General features: G+C 43.9%; 1 protein-coding gene across 5 annotated transcripts in view; it reads left to right on the top strand.

Annotated features, from left to right (window-relative positions):
* The window catches only part of TEAD3 (TEA domain transcription factor 3), a 308,072-nt gene that overhangs the window by 247,888 nt on the left and 41,361 nt on the right, over positions 1-18,823 (top strand). For all 5 annotated transcript variants that reach the window (XM_069238769.1, XM_069238773.1, XM_069238774.1 and 2 more), the window contains exons 5-7: positions 1,789-1,800; positions 5,113-5,256; positions 9,360-9,403. In XM_069238769.1, the coding sequence (XP_069094870.1) occupies positions 1,789-1,800; positions 5,113-5,256; positions 9,360-9,403 (200 nt within the window). The remainder of the gene's footprint in view (positions 1-1,788; positions 1,801-5,112; positions 5,257-9,359; positions 9,404-18,823) is intronic.

An 18,823-nucleotide genomic window follows, 5' to 3' on the forward strand; every position in this document is an offset into this window, starting at 1 on the left:
TGTACACAAGCTGTTTTTTCAAATCGGAGTTAAAATATCAACAGCTGCCCTATCCTCACAAGATCTCTGCTATGATCTCAACCGCATCAGATATTTTTTAAATCAAATCCAGAAAACTCTACTTAGTAATTTCATCAAGATCTGTGTAACCTGTGTTTAAGATCAGCACAAGTTTCCTGTTCCCAGGAACTCTTCTATACAGTGTTTCCCCATGCTCTATTCAGTGAAAACCCTTGATAGTCATTTCATCATTTGCACGATTTTCATGACATGTAACCATTTTGTTCCCCATTAGCAGTCTCATCAACACTTTATTGCTTAGGTATCCCCAACACCTTTTTCCAAGAGAGGTCTCCTAAGCACCTTTATCCTAAACAGGGCTCTTCGATGCTTTAATCCATGGAGTCTCCTGAAGACCCTGCTCATAACCGGTCTCTTCTGCAGCCCTATCAAAGGAGAACTCCCACGAGCTGCTCCTCTATTCCATAAATAAGAGGACTCCTTTAAGCTCTTTTCCATTTGAGGTCACTCGAAAACCTCTATTCTACTTGTTTAAGAAAAAGGCTTCCTTGACACCCCTATCTGTGAGTGCTCCTCTTAAATAACATATGCAGAAGCCTTCTTAATGTCTCCCTTAAATAATCCTCAAAACTCTTGTTTGAAGGATATTTCAAACAAATGCTCCAATCTATGAAGGGTCTCCTCAGTGCCACTGTATTAGGTGAGGTCTCCCGGGTGCCTCTGCCCTTTTGTGACCACCTTAATGCCATTATTTAAGAGACATCCTCCACACCACCTTTTCATACGAGGTTTTAAAGTGCTCATCTTATTTCAACACTTGCATTCTTTAAGTGTAATCAGAAGCCTTCCCCACCCACCCAAAAAGAGAATTCCACTACACCTCGATATCCCTAAATGCCTTCCTTCAAGAGTTTTCCTCCGCCATTTTCATACAGCTTATTCTCATGCTTCCCCAATATTTCCAGCTACAACCTGTCCACCCCTCCTATTTGACGTCTCCGTCCTGAGGTTAGGGAGTTGTCACATCCAGCCTGGCTCCCGCTAGAGTGGATCCCTCCACTGGTGGGATGTGGCTGTCAGACTGGTTGGCTGTTCAGTGGGATGTGACCCTGCTGGGTTAACTTCTTCATTGGATATGACCTACATTGAAATCCTCTCTCCACGAGGTGCTACGTTTCAGTGGCCTTTATATCTAAAGGTTATGATTCTTTGTTGGATGCACCTCTCTGATTTAAATCCCATTAAATGTTTCTCTTACGGGCACACCTTTCCCATTAGTGAAGCGTTCGTAAGTGTTACTCTCCATTAGGTGCAAACCTTTAATTTTTTTCCCCTCAAAATTATGTGGTTTCCTTTTGGCTTGTTTCACTTAAGTGGTTATGACTCCCAACATGTTTGCTTCTCTGCTGTTTGCATCATCCATTGAACGCCTCTCTCTACTTGCATTGCCCTCCTTGGGTGGGTTCCATTTTTATTTTGCGCCCCTCTTTTCATCAGACTGCCCCTCTATTTTGTCTCTGCATCTGGTTGAGTTCGTAACTCTATTGGATATGCCCTCCGTTGGTCGTGCGTCTTCATTGCACTCCGTTCGATGACCCTCACTATTGCGTATTCCTGCCAGGTAGCGGTTCCTCTCCATTGCATATTCCACATCTCTTCATGCACCTCCCAAACATTCTCATTGTGTAATATTTGACTTTTACTACGCAGTCTTTTGTAATCAGTGTTTAATGATGTTTTTCTTATTTTTTTCCCCTTTTCATTCAGGCCATGAATCTGGTAAGTGAAGCTGAAATGTAATGTTACTGGGTGTTACTCCGTATCCTGCTCATTTTCCTGTTTATGGTTAATTCTCCTGCCCCTCCTCCCTATATATATATATATATATATATATATATATATATATATATATATATATATATATATATATATATTGTGACTGTCTGCCTATACATACACACGCTATTTGTAAAGTTAAGAAAACAAAAGCAGTATGCACCACAAAATGGACACCTCTGTCGATTTAATGGAATTTTCTAATGCTCTCTTGGAAATTAATATTGCTAAATTAAGAAGCTATTCTGCAGAGCACTCCTTGCCTAATGAAAATTGCAAAGCTGTTTCACCTCCATCCCTGGGGTATATGTGATCAGCTCTTGAGGACATACGGCTAATCTTCAGCAAATCTGTTCTGGTGACAGGGGAAGGCAGATCCTTCATGAAATGCCCTTATTTATCAGCAGCTCATTATTGACTAACAAGAAGTCCTAGGTTCTCACAGGGTAGCTCAATGCACCAGTAGTCTGAGGTGGACCTGTTCGGGTCTTGCCCACCTGGATATGAATGGTGCTGAGCGCACTCTCCTGCTGTGTGCCGTTCTTTCACCTCTGCTAGATCTTTCTGGAACATCAAGTGAGAATATAGGGCGCAGTGGGATAGGGTGTGCATCCATGAGCTATGATGAATGTACCTTTTTTGGACATGTTTAGCGTAAGAAAGCTAAAGTGAGGATGTACCTTTCACATTTCAAGTACAGCAGCACACCATAAATATTTTGACTTAAACCCCAGTCCTCCTCTGTCCGCCGCTGTTCACTTCACCCACCTACTTTATATGGGTGTCAAGTACTTGGTAGTTAATGGAACCCCACCCAAACATGTCTACTCAATCCTTTTTTTAATATCGGATCTACAGAGCCACTAAAAAGAGTACAAAGCATTGTTGCCCTCAGCAAAGGCTCCAATTTAGTTATCCGACTAAAGTAAGGCAGGGTGTGTGCATGCACAAGTCCTGAACAACCTCAGATATTTCTACACAAAAATAGACACCGGATCCTTGAAGCCCAGAGGCCACAACAGTCTAAGCTGGTTGCCCAAAGGAAGCCGGGTCCTTGATAGAACGCTTACTAGAGTCGGACCATGGTTACAGTTCAGCTGTAACCTTAAGTCTATAAGAAGTATTTAAAGCAGAGGTAAAAGTATCTACAGAAACAGCGAATCATTTGCAGTATCTTCTTGTACTAAACATCACAAAAATATACGTTTTGTGTGAAAATTGTTACTGAAATCTGGAAAAACTATGCATAATGCCATTTGTGGGCGTTTAATAGTCCCCAGTCCTTACCATTTGACTCCTCGTTATTGCTTGTGCAAACCTCACGCAAAAACTCAAATCCAAGATCATTATGTATGTGTATATAGAAGTGCGTGAGTGATAGTAAACGTGTGTGTCAGAGAGAGCGATTGCTATTGACTTTGAACGTACATAAGAAAAGCATTTCTTGATATATAAAAATGTTGAGAGTTTTCAATGAGTGAGCATTGCATTTGCCTAAGTATGCCTTCAGCCACCTCTGCATATTTATCAAGACGTCATCCTGCTTGGACGGGAGACTAGAGGGCACACATTTTCCCAAATAAATCCCTTCTTCTGCATCAAGTCTCTTGAGAATGTTTACAAGGGCACAGCAAAAAATGCCGCTCTGGATTACTCCAGACCTGATGTAAAGCAAGTGTATGGTCTTATGTGAGTTACTTTTGTTGTTTTGTGTAAATCTTTACTACAGTATTTCAGTGAAAGGGGTCCCTGGAAGTGCTGTTGCTTCTTTTGTACTATCCGCTTTGAAAACACAATTCAAGGATCACATTTTGACATGTGGATTAATTAAACCTGAGTGCCCAAGAGCTTTCTGTGGTTCAGAAACCTGCAAGGCTGCTTGAGAATCACAGATTATTTGACTGGCCGTAGATCAATCCGATTTTTCATTTTTGCTACCTTTATTTAGTTCTGAAATTGCCAATCAAAACCTGAGAAATCTATTATGCAAAAGCATTTTTAGGAGCACCAGGTGGAGACGTGCTCACCATACTTGTGGTAGACGAAGATGTAAGATCACCACTGAAGGGAGAAAATTAATTAATTCTCTGTGGAAAAAGACGTGAAATCTGTACTAGTTTTGAACAATGCCTTCCCCTCGTTTAATGAACTAAAATCCATCCGTGACCTGTAGACAGCCTGTAAGTGATTATTAAACATCTACATGGACCAAGGCTAGTATTTCAAACCCAAATTCAAATCTTAAGAATTCATTTTAAAAAATGAAAGGCGTTGGAAAAAACGTAGGGCAAATTAAAGGGAACTGCGAACTATAATAGAACATAAAAGCAAAAATTAGCTGAGAATATTTGTAATAAAATATGTTCTTAAACTAAAAAATCTCTTGAATTGACCAATTATGGTTATGTTCAACACTTTAACCATAATATGCCCAGGTGTGAACAATAATGAGACGAAGTATGGTCTTTGGGTGTGTTACGAGCAGATGATATCCATAGCTTGTTAGTTTCAGCAGTTAACTTAGCTTTTTAATCAAACACACATATAAATATTTTTTTCTGCTTTACACGAACTGTTGTTCTTTGATGAAACTGGCAAACTCAGGAAATGCAATGTTTAGCGGCATGTTTTTAATTTCACAATCACAAGTGATACAATGTTTTACTTTATCAGTGGCTTCTGTAATCCTAGCAAAAATGCTCCCTCATGAAAGAGTCTAAAAAAACACTTCCACGCAATGTGAGTTCTATTGTCACCCTAAGAAGTGCACTTGCCTCCATTAGCATCACACCCTTGGGAATCATTGATAGCCGGCACTGCCATCCCTCGACTCTGAAGCAATTGCACAATCCAGACTCAGCATTAAGTAACACGTATATCTGGGCACAGTGTTTTCACCCTTTCTTCCCCTGCACCCTCCATTATATTGACGTATTCGGAACCGGCTGCATTGATAGCACTCTTCCAAGCAAGGGGGCTTTGCTTCTTGATCTGAAGAGGGCCTTTAAAGTTAAACTTTTATTTACATGCATTACACCAAAAACACTCAAGGTTTAAAGTGGAAATATATTGTTACTGACCATAAAATCCCTCTTTCTCCCCGCCTTTGAAAATAATGAGTAAACTCATGTACAATCTTAATTGTGTTGTGGTCTTGCTGTGCTCGTCATCTGTCTCACTTACCTTTATTTGGGTCCCACTGCACGCTCGTCTCTAGCTCCACTTCATAGACCTGTTCCTGTCTTCTCTCCATAGGATCAGCTGTCGAAGGACAAGGCTCTTCAGAGCATGGCCTCCATGTCTTCCGCGCAGATTGTGTCTGCCAGTGTCCTGCAGAGCAAGCTCAGCGCCCCTCCGCCCACGCCCCTCCAGCAGGCCGTCTTTTCCGCAGCCTCCAGGGTAAGGTTGGACTGTATAGTACCTGAAGCATCTTCACCATAACCAACAATGTCCTGATGGCTTCGAAATTCCCATCCTCCAAACAACACCTTTAAAAAAAAAAAAAAAAAAAATGTTGTCCTATCTGTGGGGAAAATTGAAAGATGCTTGTTCTTAAGAGCCATGCAGGAGGGCTGTTAATAATGATGTTTGAAAACGTTTAATGGTGTGTAAGGTGCTAAAAACTGTGAGAAGTCTGGCTATAGGGCAGTGGGGGTAGACAAGTGGTCACACGTGCAGGCTGGGGTGTAATGAATGAGTGCTAGCATAGGAGGGTCTATAGGCAAAGCTGTCATAGGGCAGGATTTGGATAAACTGTAGGCAGAATGATAAATAGTAATGCTACTGGGATGTACTACTCCCCCATCCCCTGATGCTTAGGAGAAACGAAGACGAAATGTGAGGACCCCGGATTTCTAGCCCTGGATCCCTCTAATCCTATTCTCTGTTATGAGGTCTACACTGGGGAGCAAAGTATGTGCGTAGGATCACGAAAAACATTGTCTATTGACTTTCTTTTCTTTTTACACCAACACATCAAATCATTCACGTCTTTAAAATGGTTCTTTCGTGGTAGCAAACTCTGAACCTTTAAAGCGTTTTTGTTTTTTGTTTTTAACAAGTATTGCAAGAATGTGGCAGACATGCCACACAAGTTTACAAACAGTAAAACTTCCTATCTCCTTCAGGGTTTATGAAGTGCCCTTAATGTTGGATGAAGAAAATTGTCTTTTCCTTTTGTATTGTGTGCCTCTCTGACAGTTACCTTTGGGGAATATCTGATTGTCAAAAAATCCAGAGGACTGGAAACACAGTAGGGTAATCTAGCTCGTAGCTAATGGGCGTCCAGGAAGAGCCTCCTCGGAATCTGGTGCAGGTTGTTAGTAAATATTGAAGTGCTTCACCACAGCATTTCGAGGCTGCATCCAATCTCCCATCCCCACCCCCAGGACAATTCAAGGAAATGGAAGACAGAACCCTGATCCACAGCATTGAAGTCGAGGAGATATGATAAGTGTAACTGTGTCAGAGAACTAGTCCCCTCAACTGTTCAAAGCTTTCAATGCCAAGAACATCAGCATCAAAGGGTTAACTCATACTTACTCTACGTCAAAGTACTTGACAGCTAAGCAGTCACCTTATGCCATCAGGCAGGCAGATGATGTCAGGACCTTGTACGCTGAAGATTCACCAGTGAGCATGCCTTCTCCTCCTCATTGACTGGCACTGGTTTTACCTCCCATCTCCTACGACACCAGACGAAGTAGTCAGTAATGCCATAGTCGGTAAGAAATACAAACCACAGTAATACCACTTTCTGGGAATGGATGTGCAATATACTCAGTGATTAGGTCTGGAGTGAGGAAGCGTTGTCCAATATTATCTCAACTTCAGTCACATCAGACAAAGGGCCTGATTTAGAACTTGGCAGATGGGATACTCCGTCACAACGGTAATGGATATCCCATCCGCCGAGTTCTAAATCAGGCCCAAAGTAATCCTGAAGAGGCACTGTTGAAAAACAAAATGTGTGGCTGCCACAAACATGAAAAAATCATATTTCACTCCCACCATAGGCAGATGTAGTTTCTCCTTGTGAGAGATATGTAGAACCTCTCAGATGGCTTACTTAGAGATGAGATATGGCTTCATGGTTGTGGCGGGTAAAGGGCAAGTGTTATCTAATCAAGTTATCTACTGCATACTCGCTGATTGATGCCCCCTTCAGTGGGGGAAGAATTATTGGAAAAGTGGAAAAACAGTTAACAACAAAGCAGTATTTTCTCCATGGTTATGATCGCTGGTATGCTTCTCCTCCCCCAAACATACCTTTCACAAAGTCCAACCAGCTGCCCCAGGAAGTCTGCTGCATGTGAACCAAAGGTTCAAATGATTGCCAGAACTCACAAGTACAAATCCATCTGCTCAGTACCTTCTTTGATGTGCAAGAATGGAGACAGGAAAGATGCAGGTTTATCATGGACCTAAAAGCAGAAAAATCAATGGGCAGCAAACAGAAAACCAAGATGCTGTAGCTACCCAACGAGGAGATCAGGAGTCATTTTTCCAACTACTGTTTGCAGAGTTCACAGTGAAGAAGCATTCCAGTGGAAGCTCCTTTAATTCAGGCTGAAGTCTGTGCCGATAGCTTAGGACATGGAAGTAGCAGCGTGCACTTCAGAAGAGAATTAACCATCCTTTAACCTTTACTGGGTGACTGGTGCCAAAAGTCAACTCTTACAACAAAATACTGCAAACCTTCGAGACAACTGAGACAGCAGTGCAAAGTCTGAGAGCACAAATCAAGCCCGAGCGCTAGAAACTTTTCCCAGAGCAGAGGTCATTTTTGGAACTGAGTGAATGTTCCTCTGGAAAGAAGTGTAAAGCTGTGCACAGTTTAATGGCCACTAGAATCTGAATTGTACTCGTTGTAAAACTTCATTGGATAGTTTAAGACACGCTAAAACTCTTTCTGCCAAGATTTGCAGATCAGTTCTCTGGAGGTGGGGCCATGCACTGCAAGGGGCTATTGCACAGACTCTGACCCTGTAACTCATTCCCACATGGGCAAAGCAACGGGTGTTTGCTTTTTTTTTTCTTCTTGCGGCCCACCTCATTTTGGTTCCTATTGATTTTTTTAATTTCCGTGTTTCTGTTGTTTTTTCGTTTCTCTGAGCTGGCTGTTCGATTCAATGCTCAGGCGGGTAGGTGAAAATCCATAATAGGGAAACACTGTACTCACTGCCATTCTCGTCTCCCTTCTGGGAAGAATCTACACTGAGTCAATGAACAATTTCCCTCGGAAATGACCGGAGTGGGATTTGGCGACCAGTTTCCTTTGAAATCCTAATGCTTATTTCAGATGCGCAAAGGGTCTGCATGTCAGCAGCCACGACAGTGCGATTCCACCTATGTTTCAGGATGACTGGTTCAAGAGCACAGTGCCCTTGTTCTCTCTTTTGAGCTAATTCTGCCCATTGTTCATTAAAAAAAAGCATTAAAGGTGTTTTAGACTCTAACTTGTCACCCTCTAAACACTGGAAACGTGTCTTTCCATGGGCATGTGTTAAAAAGAGAGACTGGTCTCTTGTGACATTGCCAAGGATGCAGTGTTCATGAATATGAGGTGATGGATCATTCCCACAATGAAGGTCCATGGTAACAAGCAGGTGATTTGTCTCTACACGTGGTTAGTTGTCTGAATGGAGGTGGATGATGTTTGAATTCCAGACTGGATTTATTTCTTCTTCAAGAGACCCGATCTACAATAGTCTTTGACATCATGGAGTTATGTGATCCGTATACTTCTACTACTCGCTGCGGTGGGATGGGGTCTGTGCCCAGTAGTGCTGGAGTGCCTGATCTGGGCTAGCATCAGCGAATGGTGCTGTGTCTGGGGCACGGAGGGAACTGCCCATGGATGTTTTGGGGAAGATTTAGCAAATGTATAAATACTGGCAGTGGAGTGGGAACGTTCAGCAAATGGTACAACAGCCAAAAGTCAGAGGGAAGTGTGCATGGTCAGTGACTGGCACAAGCACTGCAGTGCAGAAGGTGTGGGGTGACCATTGTGGGCATGGTATTAAACCGCTGCACGCCGAGTGCATTCTAACATCTCTGCAGGACGTCTTATGCAAACCTTGGGCCACTGTATGAGAATGTGGCTGGTGATATGAGCTCTGAGGGGCTTGAGGTGTGGTATGACTATTGCAGTTGTATTATAACTGCAGCTGGCCATGTGGGGTGGTAGCAGAATTGTACCACACACTATGTAGTGCATTTGGGTGTGGTATGTGCATTCAGCAGGCTAGTGGATGTGTACAAACATTCCAGGGGGACACGCTGCACTGTGATCATTTAGAGTATTGCTTGAGAGCAAGCGCAGCGGGCAACCTTTGCAATGTGGTTTAGCTGATGTGGATGCAACTTGACAGTGCTGCAGGCCAAGCAATGTCTGCATGGAATGGGCTGTGAAAGGAGAAACTTGTGGACCGAGTATGAGTGTGCTTCAGGGGACTGAGCAATCATTAAAGTGGTTTTCTTTTCATTCTTCTTTCCCACAGTTCTGGAACAACCCTCTCTCAGGACAGCCTGGACCTTCTCAGGAGTGAGTGTCCCTAAAGCATGCCATGGAAGTGTGTGTGGGGGAGGGGGGCTACAGTTAAGTATGGGAACATGGAAGGGCTTGGGCACTGTAGATTCAGTGCTTTGCATACTCCTGCCATCTAGCAATTCAGTGTTAAAAAAATAGCTACACTTGGTTAGAAATGATTAGTTCCAATACAGGCTTGTTTGATTACAATATTTGATTGAATGCAAGTTTAAACACAACTACTGAACCATGAGCCCCTTTTTATATAATAAGCATTTTCAGTTCCAAGAAATCAATAGGACGACTTGATGACATATCACCAAACTCCCAAAAGGAAATCAGATGGGAGGATGTGACCTGGGACAAACTTACGTGGCATCGATGTACAAACCTCTTCTAGCAATTGTAAACCACAGCAAGCACATGAAAGCCAATGGATGAGGGGACGGACCCAAAGGCCTTTCTCTCTTTCTGGACTGTTTCGTACTGTGGTTTGTTTCGAGAATTGATTAACATACCCCCCGACAGCTGAACTTTGAGGTTTACCCCATTTTAAAAAGAAAATGTAAGAGCAAAATATTGTACTCAAACCATTTGCTCTTTGAACGGAAAAGTACACAACTGAAGTCACTACCTTCAAACTATTTGATTCAATCTAATTGAAATTCGAACAAAATTGGTTTAAACTGTTAATATAGAATTCATATGAATTTGTAGTCGTATTAAAAATTGAAAAATAACTCGTGGCCAGAGGGGCCACCTAACGCTGTAACTAGGCCACAGTAGAATGCGAAGATCTCTTCTGATGCGGATCTTCAGTTTTTTTCTCTCTTCTCTCCTCTTCAGTTTCAACTTGGATGCACTTTATTTTTGAACCCATCAGAAAACCTGAGATCGCCACAGCACAGTTTATCTGACTGTCAGATGGGTTTCGATAATGCAGGACCTTCCTGGTCGAATTGTTTGCACTTTATTTGATTGAAGGATACTATTATAGATTATAGACTAATGCAGTATTGCCTCAACTGCTGGAGAAATATATGGCCGCCAAGAACGACCGTGAGTAGTGATCTCAGTAGTGAAGCAGCAACGGAAGTTCTCACAACAGTCAGGCAGTTGTAGGACTTGGTGAACTTCCTGCCAAATATTTTGAAGTAGAAAGGTGAGGCGGAGAGAAGGGGTTCCTTTTATCTTGGGGAAATATGGCGATGTAATGGGTATTCCCTTGTGCTTCTAGCCTTGCTAATTGTAGAGTTATCCCTTTAAGAACCACTTGAAGTGCATTCAGAATATGTGACTTCTAGGGTTCAACATCCACAACGAGCAAAAACCACACCGACCTGTGAAAAGTCTTGCTCCCACCCAAAGTGGGCCAACCTTGCAAGACACCAGTCCTCATGGTTAGTCTTCATCAACTTTGAAAAGTTTGGTCTGTTCGACACTCCAAAGCCCAGATGCATCTCTTTGATGTAGCGATTTGATTGGAAACAAAGAACATTGCATTATCATAGAGAATCGACCAGGTGGCATTGACTGTGGTGATGTCATCCTCCACTGTGAAAGTTGAAGCACACCTTTACTTTCATAACAGTTTTGAAGTTATAGCCCATATTTTTTGAAAAGACCAGTTTTTTACTAGTTTTTCGTTCCTATGGTATGGTGCCACCACAGAGAACAAAAGTGGGCTTGGTCACCTTCTTAAATGAGGTGGATACTCCTTGCCAGTGGTGTGCATAGTGCTTCTACTACTATTATGTGGCATCTATGACCGAGTGTAATGGAACACGGTAAGACTATGAAGGACGTCCGCAGTATATGTAAGGAACGCACAATAGATGAAAATGCTATGCCTCCTTTTTTTTACCCTAGAAACTGGCCGAAGGATCCCTGCCCCACTCACTGGAAAGGGGTGAACTGAAAAAAAACACATCTTCATAAAAAGGTAGCAGCTATGCAAGCCTGCCCTGGCTGGGAAGCATGGTGGACCCAAGAGTGGATGCGGGTATTTCCACCCTTCATATGTTCAGCTCTTGAACCGTGACAAACCGGGTGAAAAAGGTTGACCTCTTATAACACAGAGTAAGAAAGAGAGGCGCTGGCTGGGCAACCTCACCTTTACGAAACGATGAGCCCACCGTGCAGGACATCCCAAAAATTATACTATCTTCTTTCCTAGGACCAAACTTTCAAGATTCTCAAAAAAGCACTCCATTACCCTGCTCAGCAGTGGCTTTTTAAGCATAAGTGGTCCACACTCTTCATCAGAGTGCAAAGAGAGTAAGTGGCCTTTTATTGTCCACTCGTTGGCATACACAGTGTAGGTACAAGTGAATTATGGTGTCCAGTCATATGCCAAACCATCTCAAACGCCCTCAAATCATTTTAACCATTCAGAGAGCAGAGTGGGTCACACAGGCTTCCCTCCATCAACTCCATGTTCAGGCACAACTACAGCACATCGTACCCCTTATGCTTACAACGCCCCCATACACAGTCTGCATAGGTGATCGGCAGAAAACACGTCATTCATATGCTCCATTGAGAAGGAGAGTGTCCTTTCAGAATCAAATGCTCTGCTCATGTGGAAAATCTGTATAAAAAAAAAATGGGCTTCATTGTCCTCTTCCCATAAGGAAAAATAAAAATAGTCATACTCATTCACCACTGACCAGCATGGCTGTCTGATGACTGACTGCAGAGGAAAATCTCTAATTTCTATTTGCATTGGATGAATGGTCTTGCACCACTCCTGCTCTACGCATCACACCAGTTTTATGTAGATGTGTCTCAGGTTTTGAACCCTGATCTGCCTGAAAAGACCATAAGGCAACACCACTTTGGAGTGTCTCTTCCATCTAGGCCAGTGGTTCCCAACCTTTTGATTTCTGTGGACCCCCACTTTAACATTAATGGAACCCAGGGACCCCCACTGAATCATCATAGGAATCCGGGGACCCCCACCTGAGTCATTACTGGAAGCTGGGGACCTAATATTTCAATATTTGTTAATATTTTGTGATTTTCTAGGCTCTCATGGACCCCCTGAGGAGGCTTTGCGGACCCCCAGGGGTCCCCGGACCACAGGTTGGGAACCACTGATCTAGGCTATCACCACCTGATCACTTTGTGCCATACACAGCTTTAATAAAGTTGCAGAAGTTTACCAGACCCCCCCATACCAGAAACACCACACAGATGTTTTCAGATTCTGACACTAGAATAGCATTCATACATCTTCAGCTACAGCTGTGCTCAATTTGAAAACTTTAGGAAGCTTGCCATATATGCATCTGTTATGCTGGTTCATGTACAAGTAGGCACCCCAAACCTGGAAAGAAATGCATTGTACCCGCATAGGATCTCCTGTGCATTGGAGATTATTCCTCCCCGGCCTTTGTTATTGTGACTCCTACAAGATCATAACTACTCGGTTATTTTTCCTTCACCAGCATTCCAACACCAGAGGAATGCCTACTCTCATGGTAGATGAATCTTCAAGACCCTGATCCAATACATGAAGGGCTGTTAGTTCCTCTGGAGTCATGGCTATGTATGAAAGAGAGATGCAAGAGAATATTGAACTAATAGACTACAGGATTCTCAAATCATGCATAAAACCAACATTTGTGCAGAACAGCATGCTTCCAAACTTGGTCATGATGTCGCTCTTCACTTAGGATGACTGGCCACGAATCCACTATCCAGAAAATAGTTATCAAGATGGGCCAAAAGACGGACGCAGTGCAACAGGTTATGAAGTCGAAATACTGGATGCAAAGGTTGTGTTACAGCTCAAGGCCATCCTACAAACTCCACCAATAGTTTTGTTTGCAGTGATCACAACCAAAGATTGTGGAGCACTAGTAGGATGGGAAGCGAAGTTCAGGACAGGACAAAGAGTCAAGCACTCACGCCAGAGCCCTTCCATCGCCCTCAGTTATGCTACCCCAAAAGTGACAAATAGTTACCAGCAACAGATGAACATTAGACAGTTTTCTGTTTGAAAGTACTGTATTCATTAATTGTACCTCTTCGCCAAGGGCCGACCTGTGATTTCATCCCTTAAGGAGCTGGCTCAAACACTTCTTTCAGCAAGATCCATGGAGCACATTCCTCCTTTACCACTTACTGTACCCGCTCTAATTTCTAGTTCCCAAGGACAAAAATATTTGCCCCCAGCGTATCACTTACATCTCAAGAGGTTTATGTACTTTTTATGCTGAAAAGGGTAATTCTTTCCATTTGTGGCAGTAGATCTTAAAGACACTTGCTTTTACATTTACATTAATCACAAGAAGTATCTCAGATTTGTGGCTACTGAAAACTTACTATATTTGATCCATTGCTCGAAGGATTCATGGAGGTCTGCTGACTAGTTATTCAGCACCACGACATGCCTGCCCATAGTAACCCACTACAAATACTAAGCAAAAAAGTAGAGCCATTATGAAGAGGTGTGTGTCCAGAGGCAGTCTGCAAGTCTCAGCGTGAACATTCACACCCCTCCCCAGTCCGACACTTCTGGGCTTCTAGGAATAATGAATCGTGTATGGTCCTGATTACACTTTGTGAGGTTGATGATACGTCCACATTCAATGGTGATAGGTCCACTAAGAAGATAGTCATCTTCTCTCGAACATCTAACTCTCGGTCTAAGTGGTGTTCAAAGAGTGCGTGTAAAGGGATGCTTTTCAGAGAACTGGCTTCCCTTTATGGGCGTAATAAAGTCCTCCTTTAGCTAATTTGGGCGGCATGTCAAAGCCTGCACAGATGTAATTTGACGTTTCTGTCCTTCAAAGGAACTGTATTACATACTTTCCTTCAGTATGTACATGCCTATATCATAAGTATTGGGCGATCGAGTGCAGAGCTGCATACATCTCTGTAAGAGAACGTTTCTAAGTGTTGAAGGTCTCCTCGGGTCACATCTGTCGCTTCTGATTCAAGTTAATCAGAAACTTGGGCTACCAGTCCACGGTCACCAGTGGAGCATCCTTTATTTATACCAATAAAGACTTAATATAGTATGCACACAGAAATACCAATAGAAGCACTGTATGTTTTCAGCCAGCCAGGAAAGAGGACGTTTTGTCGAATCTTTGTCTTTTACGGTGGATTAAAGCATAAACACCATTTCACAATCAGTTGGGCAGCGAGCTATGACCAGGAAATCCAGAAAACCGCAAACTGTGCTATTTGAAGTCTTTCTGTTACCAGAAAGGTTTATTGGAACATCATGGCACTTTGTACACACCCTTTCCACGGCACTATTTCTTGGACTCGGCTGCACCCAAAATGCTGAAAAGGGCTGAAGACTTTTCCCAATGCTTTGAAATACAATAACAACTTTAATCGCTTCTACGTGAAGATTACGACTTGGGAGTGCATAGCTGCCAAGGTTTCAAATTGCTTATGTGTGACATCGTCATAATTTCAGTATAATTATGAGTGACATTCAATGACTGAGTGACACTTTCACATGAACAAAATCAAGCAATGAAGACGAGGGAAACCTATAAATATCAGAAATTACACCCAGTGAGCAACAAGAAAATCTTACAACTGCTGCAAAGCACCAGAAAAGGAAGGGCACTCTGGGACCAGACTGTACCAAATAGGATGTGAGAGCCCTCAGCGCAGATCTCAGCTGCCTGCTAATAAATTACGATAATCCCTTATTCACGATATCTGACTCAGTGCGCGGCTGTCCAGCCCTCCGCAGCACAGTGCAAGCCTCAGGAGAATGAGAGACTGAGGTTGCACACGCAAGACTAAGTTAAATTAAATTCCAGCAACTCCCCTGGAAGTGGCAACTAGCGGTCCCGGACTTGCCTGACTTGTGTGGTGTGGCATTCATGGCTTCAGTGCCGGACTGCAGTGCAGGCTCAGCTCAGCATTAAGCAACCACTCTGTGGCGGCCGAAGTCCTGGTCGAAGCTTCAACAGTACTGATTGAGGTGCCGAGGGCAGCTGCGTTGCCACACAAACTGTCTGCAGTGCCGCACCCTGCCTATGGGTGTGTGTGTGTGTGTGTGTGTGACACACATGAGTGTCTGTCCTGGCTGTCTCAGCAGTAGCCATTGGGCAAAATCAGACTGACTCTCATGAAGTCAGTGAATCTGAATGCCGCAGTGTCCGGTTAATGGGTTTCTTTGTGGCCACAGAGTGAGCTGAGCCAACCCCCAAGCCTGCCGCATGTCAATCATGTGCTCAATCACAGTAGTACTGATTAGAATGCTTCCGCTTGACAGTTGAGGAGGTGCTATAGATGTGTGGCTTGCATTTCAGTGCAGTGATGCGGACCACCACACTGAAATGTGTTGGCTTAACCAGTGATGCATGGTACTTGGCATGGCTGGGAGTGACGGAAGCTTGTGAATTTAGATCCAGCCTACTATGCCACAGAATAACTAACTGATCTGTGACAACATGTTTTTTTGTAGCTGAGTTTGTAGTACAGGTTCACCTACTTCCCAGGTGCCCCATTATAAGGGAAAGGATTAAGTGCACAATGGAATAATTTGAAGAGGAAGTAGGATCCTGCATGATTCGGTGGTCCTATCAGAGTCTTCATAGAGGCTATTGTTAGAAATGGGGTCTGTATTTGGCAGTGGTTTGCACCCTGTCCAAGTAGGGACCCTCACTGTCGTCAAGGTAAGGGAGTCACAGAGGTAAAATAACCCCTGCTCACCCCCCTCGGTAGCTTGGCACTAGCATTCTGTCTTATCTCAGAGGCAATGTATAAAGTATTTGTACACACACCGTAACACAGTGAAAACACCACAAAATTACTCCACACCAGTTTAAAAAAAATAGCCAATATTTATCTTAGTAAAACAATACCAAAACGTCAGAAATCCAACATACCCAAGTAAAGATAAGAATTTTCAAAGATTAAATGTATATCCCTTACAAACACAATAGCTCCAACTGGGGCTATAAAATCAGCTTGATGGCATCGCTTCCAACAGTCCCCAAGGGAGTGCGGGCCGGTCACTGAGTCGTGCGGACCCTGGGAACAGTACCTTGGAAAACAATGAGGAAACAAAGACGTTGCATGGAGTCGGGGAGGTGAGGCATTGCTGGAGCTGGTACAGCGTCTGTTCCTTACTGTTACCAGGGAGTAGAGGCCTTGGTTCCTTACTGCTAGGCAGTGGCGGTGAGGCATTAGTTCCTTACGGTTGTAGGGGAGGTAATCCGGTGTCATTTGCAAGGCGTCAGTTCCTTACAACACGGCGGGGGTCGATGAATCCAGCAGGTCAAGATGTGAGGCGTCAACTGTGCGGTGTTGCTATCACACCACGGGTCCACAGTTGCTGCACCAGAGTCGGGTGTCACGGACATTGAGGACACAGCACTCAGGACTTCGGAGGTGCTGCAGTGACATTGGGCTGGTGTTACAGGTCACAGTCGTTGCACTCAGCAGGGCCAACAGCTCCGGTGCAGGTGGTGGCACGGAATCGGAGAGCGGCACCAGTTCCAAAGTCATTCTGGAGTCGATGTGCTTAGTTTCTTCTTGGTTGCACTACAGCTCACTTCCAAGAGCCCAATTGCACTGACAGGTGAAGTCTTTGATGGCCCTGAGACTTCTTAACTGGAGGCAAGCTCAGTTCAAACCCTTGGAGAACCTTGTAAAGCAGGATGTAGAAAACAAAGTCCAGCCCTTTCATTCTAAGGGCAGAAGCAGCAAGCAGCAGGCTAGCACAGCACAGCAAAGCAACAGTCAGAGTAGCAGTCCCTCCTACATAATCCAGCACATCTGCCTGGTAGAATGTCCTCAATCCAGAAGTGTTCTACCTTTGTGGTGCTAGAGGACCCACACTTTTACCCTTTTCTGTCTTTGAAGTAGACAAACTTCAAAAAGAAGTCTTTGTAGTGCACAGGATCCTGTCTTTTCCTGTCCTACCTCCAGACACACTCCAGGTTCATGAATCCCTATACAGTTGCAAGTATCAGCTTCTCCCACAACTGTAGTTCGGGAAGACCCATCAGCCTGGTGATGGGCCATCGGGATATGCATGATATGCAGGGCACACCTCAGCTCCCTTTGTGTGACTGTCTAGAGTGAGTGCACAAACAACCCAACTGACATCCTGACCCAGACATGTATTCCACAGACAGGCAGAGGCACAGAATGATTGAACAAGGCAATGCCCACTTTCTAAAAGTGGCATTTTCAAACCTACAATTCAAAAACCATCTTCACCAAAAGATGTATTTTTAAATTGGGGTTAGAGACCCCAAACGCCATATCTCTAGATGCCCCCAGTGGGAAATTACTCTTAAAATATTTCAAGGCAATCCCCATGTTACCCTATGGGAGAGATAGGCCTTGCAATAGTGAAAAACAAATTTAGCAGTATTTCACCATCAGGGCATGTGAAACACACCAGTACATGTCCTATCTTTTAAATACACTGCACCCTGCAATGGGGCCACCTTGGGCCTACTTTAAGAGTGACTTAAATGTAGTAACAGGGATGGTTTGTTCCTGGCAAGTGGGTGCACTTGCCAGGTCGAAATGTCAGTTTGAAACTGCACACACACACTGCAGTGGCAGGTCTGAGACATGTTTACAGGGCTACTCATGTGGGTGGTACAATCAGCACTGCAGTCCATTAGTGGCATTTGATTTACAGGCTCTGGGCACTCTTTACTAGAAACTTATTAGTAAATCATATATGCCAATCATAGGGAAACCAATCATCAGTACAATTCAGACAAAGACCATATGCACTTTTGCACTGGTTAGCAGTGGTAAAGTGCCCAGAGTCCTAAAGCCAAGAAAAAACAAGTCAGAGAAAATAGGGGGAAAAAGGGAAAATGTTTGTGGATAACCCTGCAAAAAAGGCCAGGTCCGCAGAACCCCCTTCCATCCTAAAGTCGGGTTAGACCAATCAATACCTTGATGGACTCCTCTTCTTAGGGTAATAGAACATGGACCCTGGCCCACAACAGCAGGGGTGTGTTCCATTTCTATGTCTTTCTGAACCTAGTTGGATCCCTTTGTCCATAATCTCAGGCCCTACTAAGCTAACCCATGGGGAATCCTTCTCACCTGTGGGCCCGGTCTGTGCAGCACTTTGCTCACAGATGTATCCCAGTAGGCAGACAGTACCACCATGGCCAGCGTAGTGGTATGGCCCATTCCACCCTTGGGGTGTGACTCCTGTCCCAAACCCAAGGGCAACCCTATCCACAAGGACAGCAACCCACAGTGGCCACTGACAGCTGTCAGTGATGAGAGCTAGGCCTCAGCCCTCCCAGGGCAATCTAACCTATGTTGTTTGTCAGAGTGAGGGGCGATAGCCCCAGATGACTGGCACACTTTTTCCACTATCCCTCCCACCAGTTTATGGTGTGGTATCCTGAGACTGGTCCTCCAGCCCCCAGGGTCTGTGCCCTTAGGCTGAGCATGTGCCTGGCAAGCTAGGAC

This window comes from Pleurodeles waltl, chromosome 6 (genome assembly GCF_031143425.1).
Source record: "Pleurodeles waltl isolate 20211129_DDA chromosome 6, aPleWal1.hap1.20221129, whole genome shotgun sequence".
Taxonomy (NCBI): domain Eukaryota; kingdom Metazoa; phylum Chordata; class Amphibia; order Caudata; family Salamandridae; genus Pleurodeles; species Pleurodeles waltl.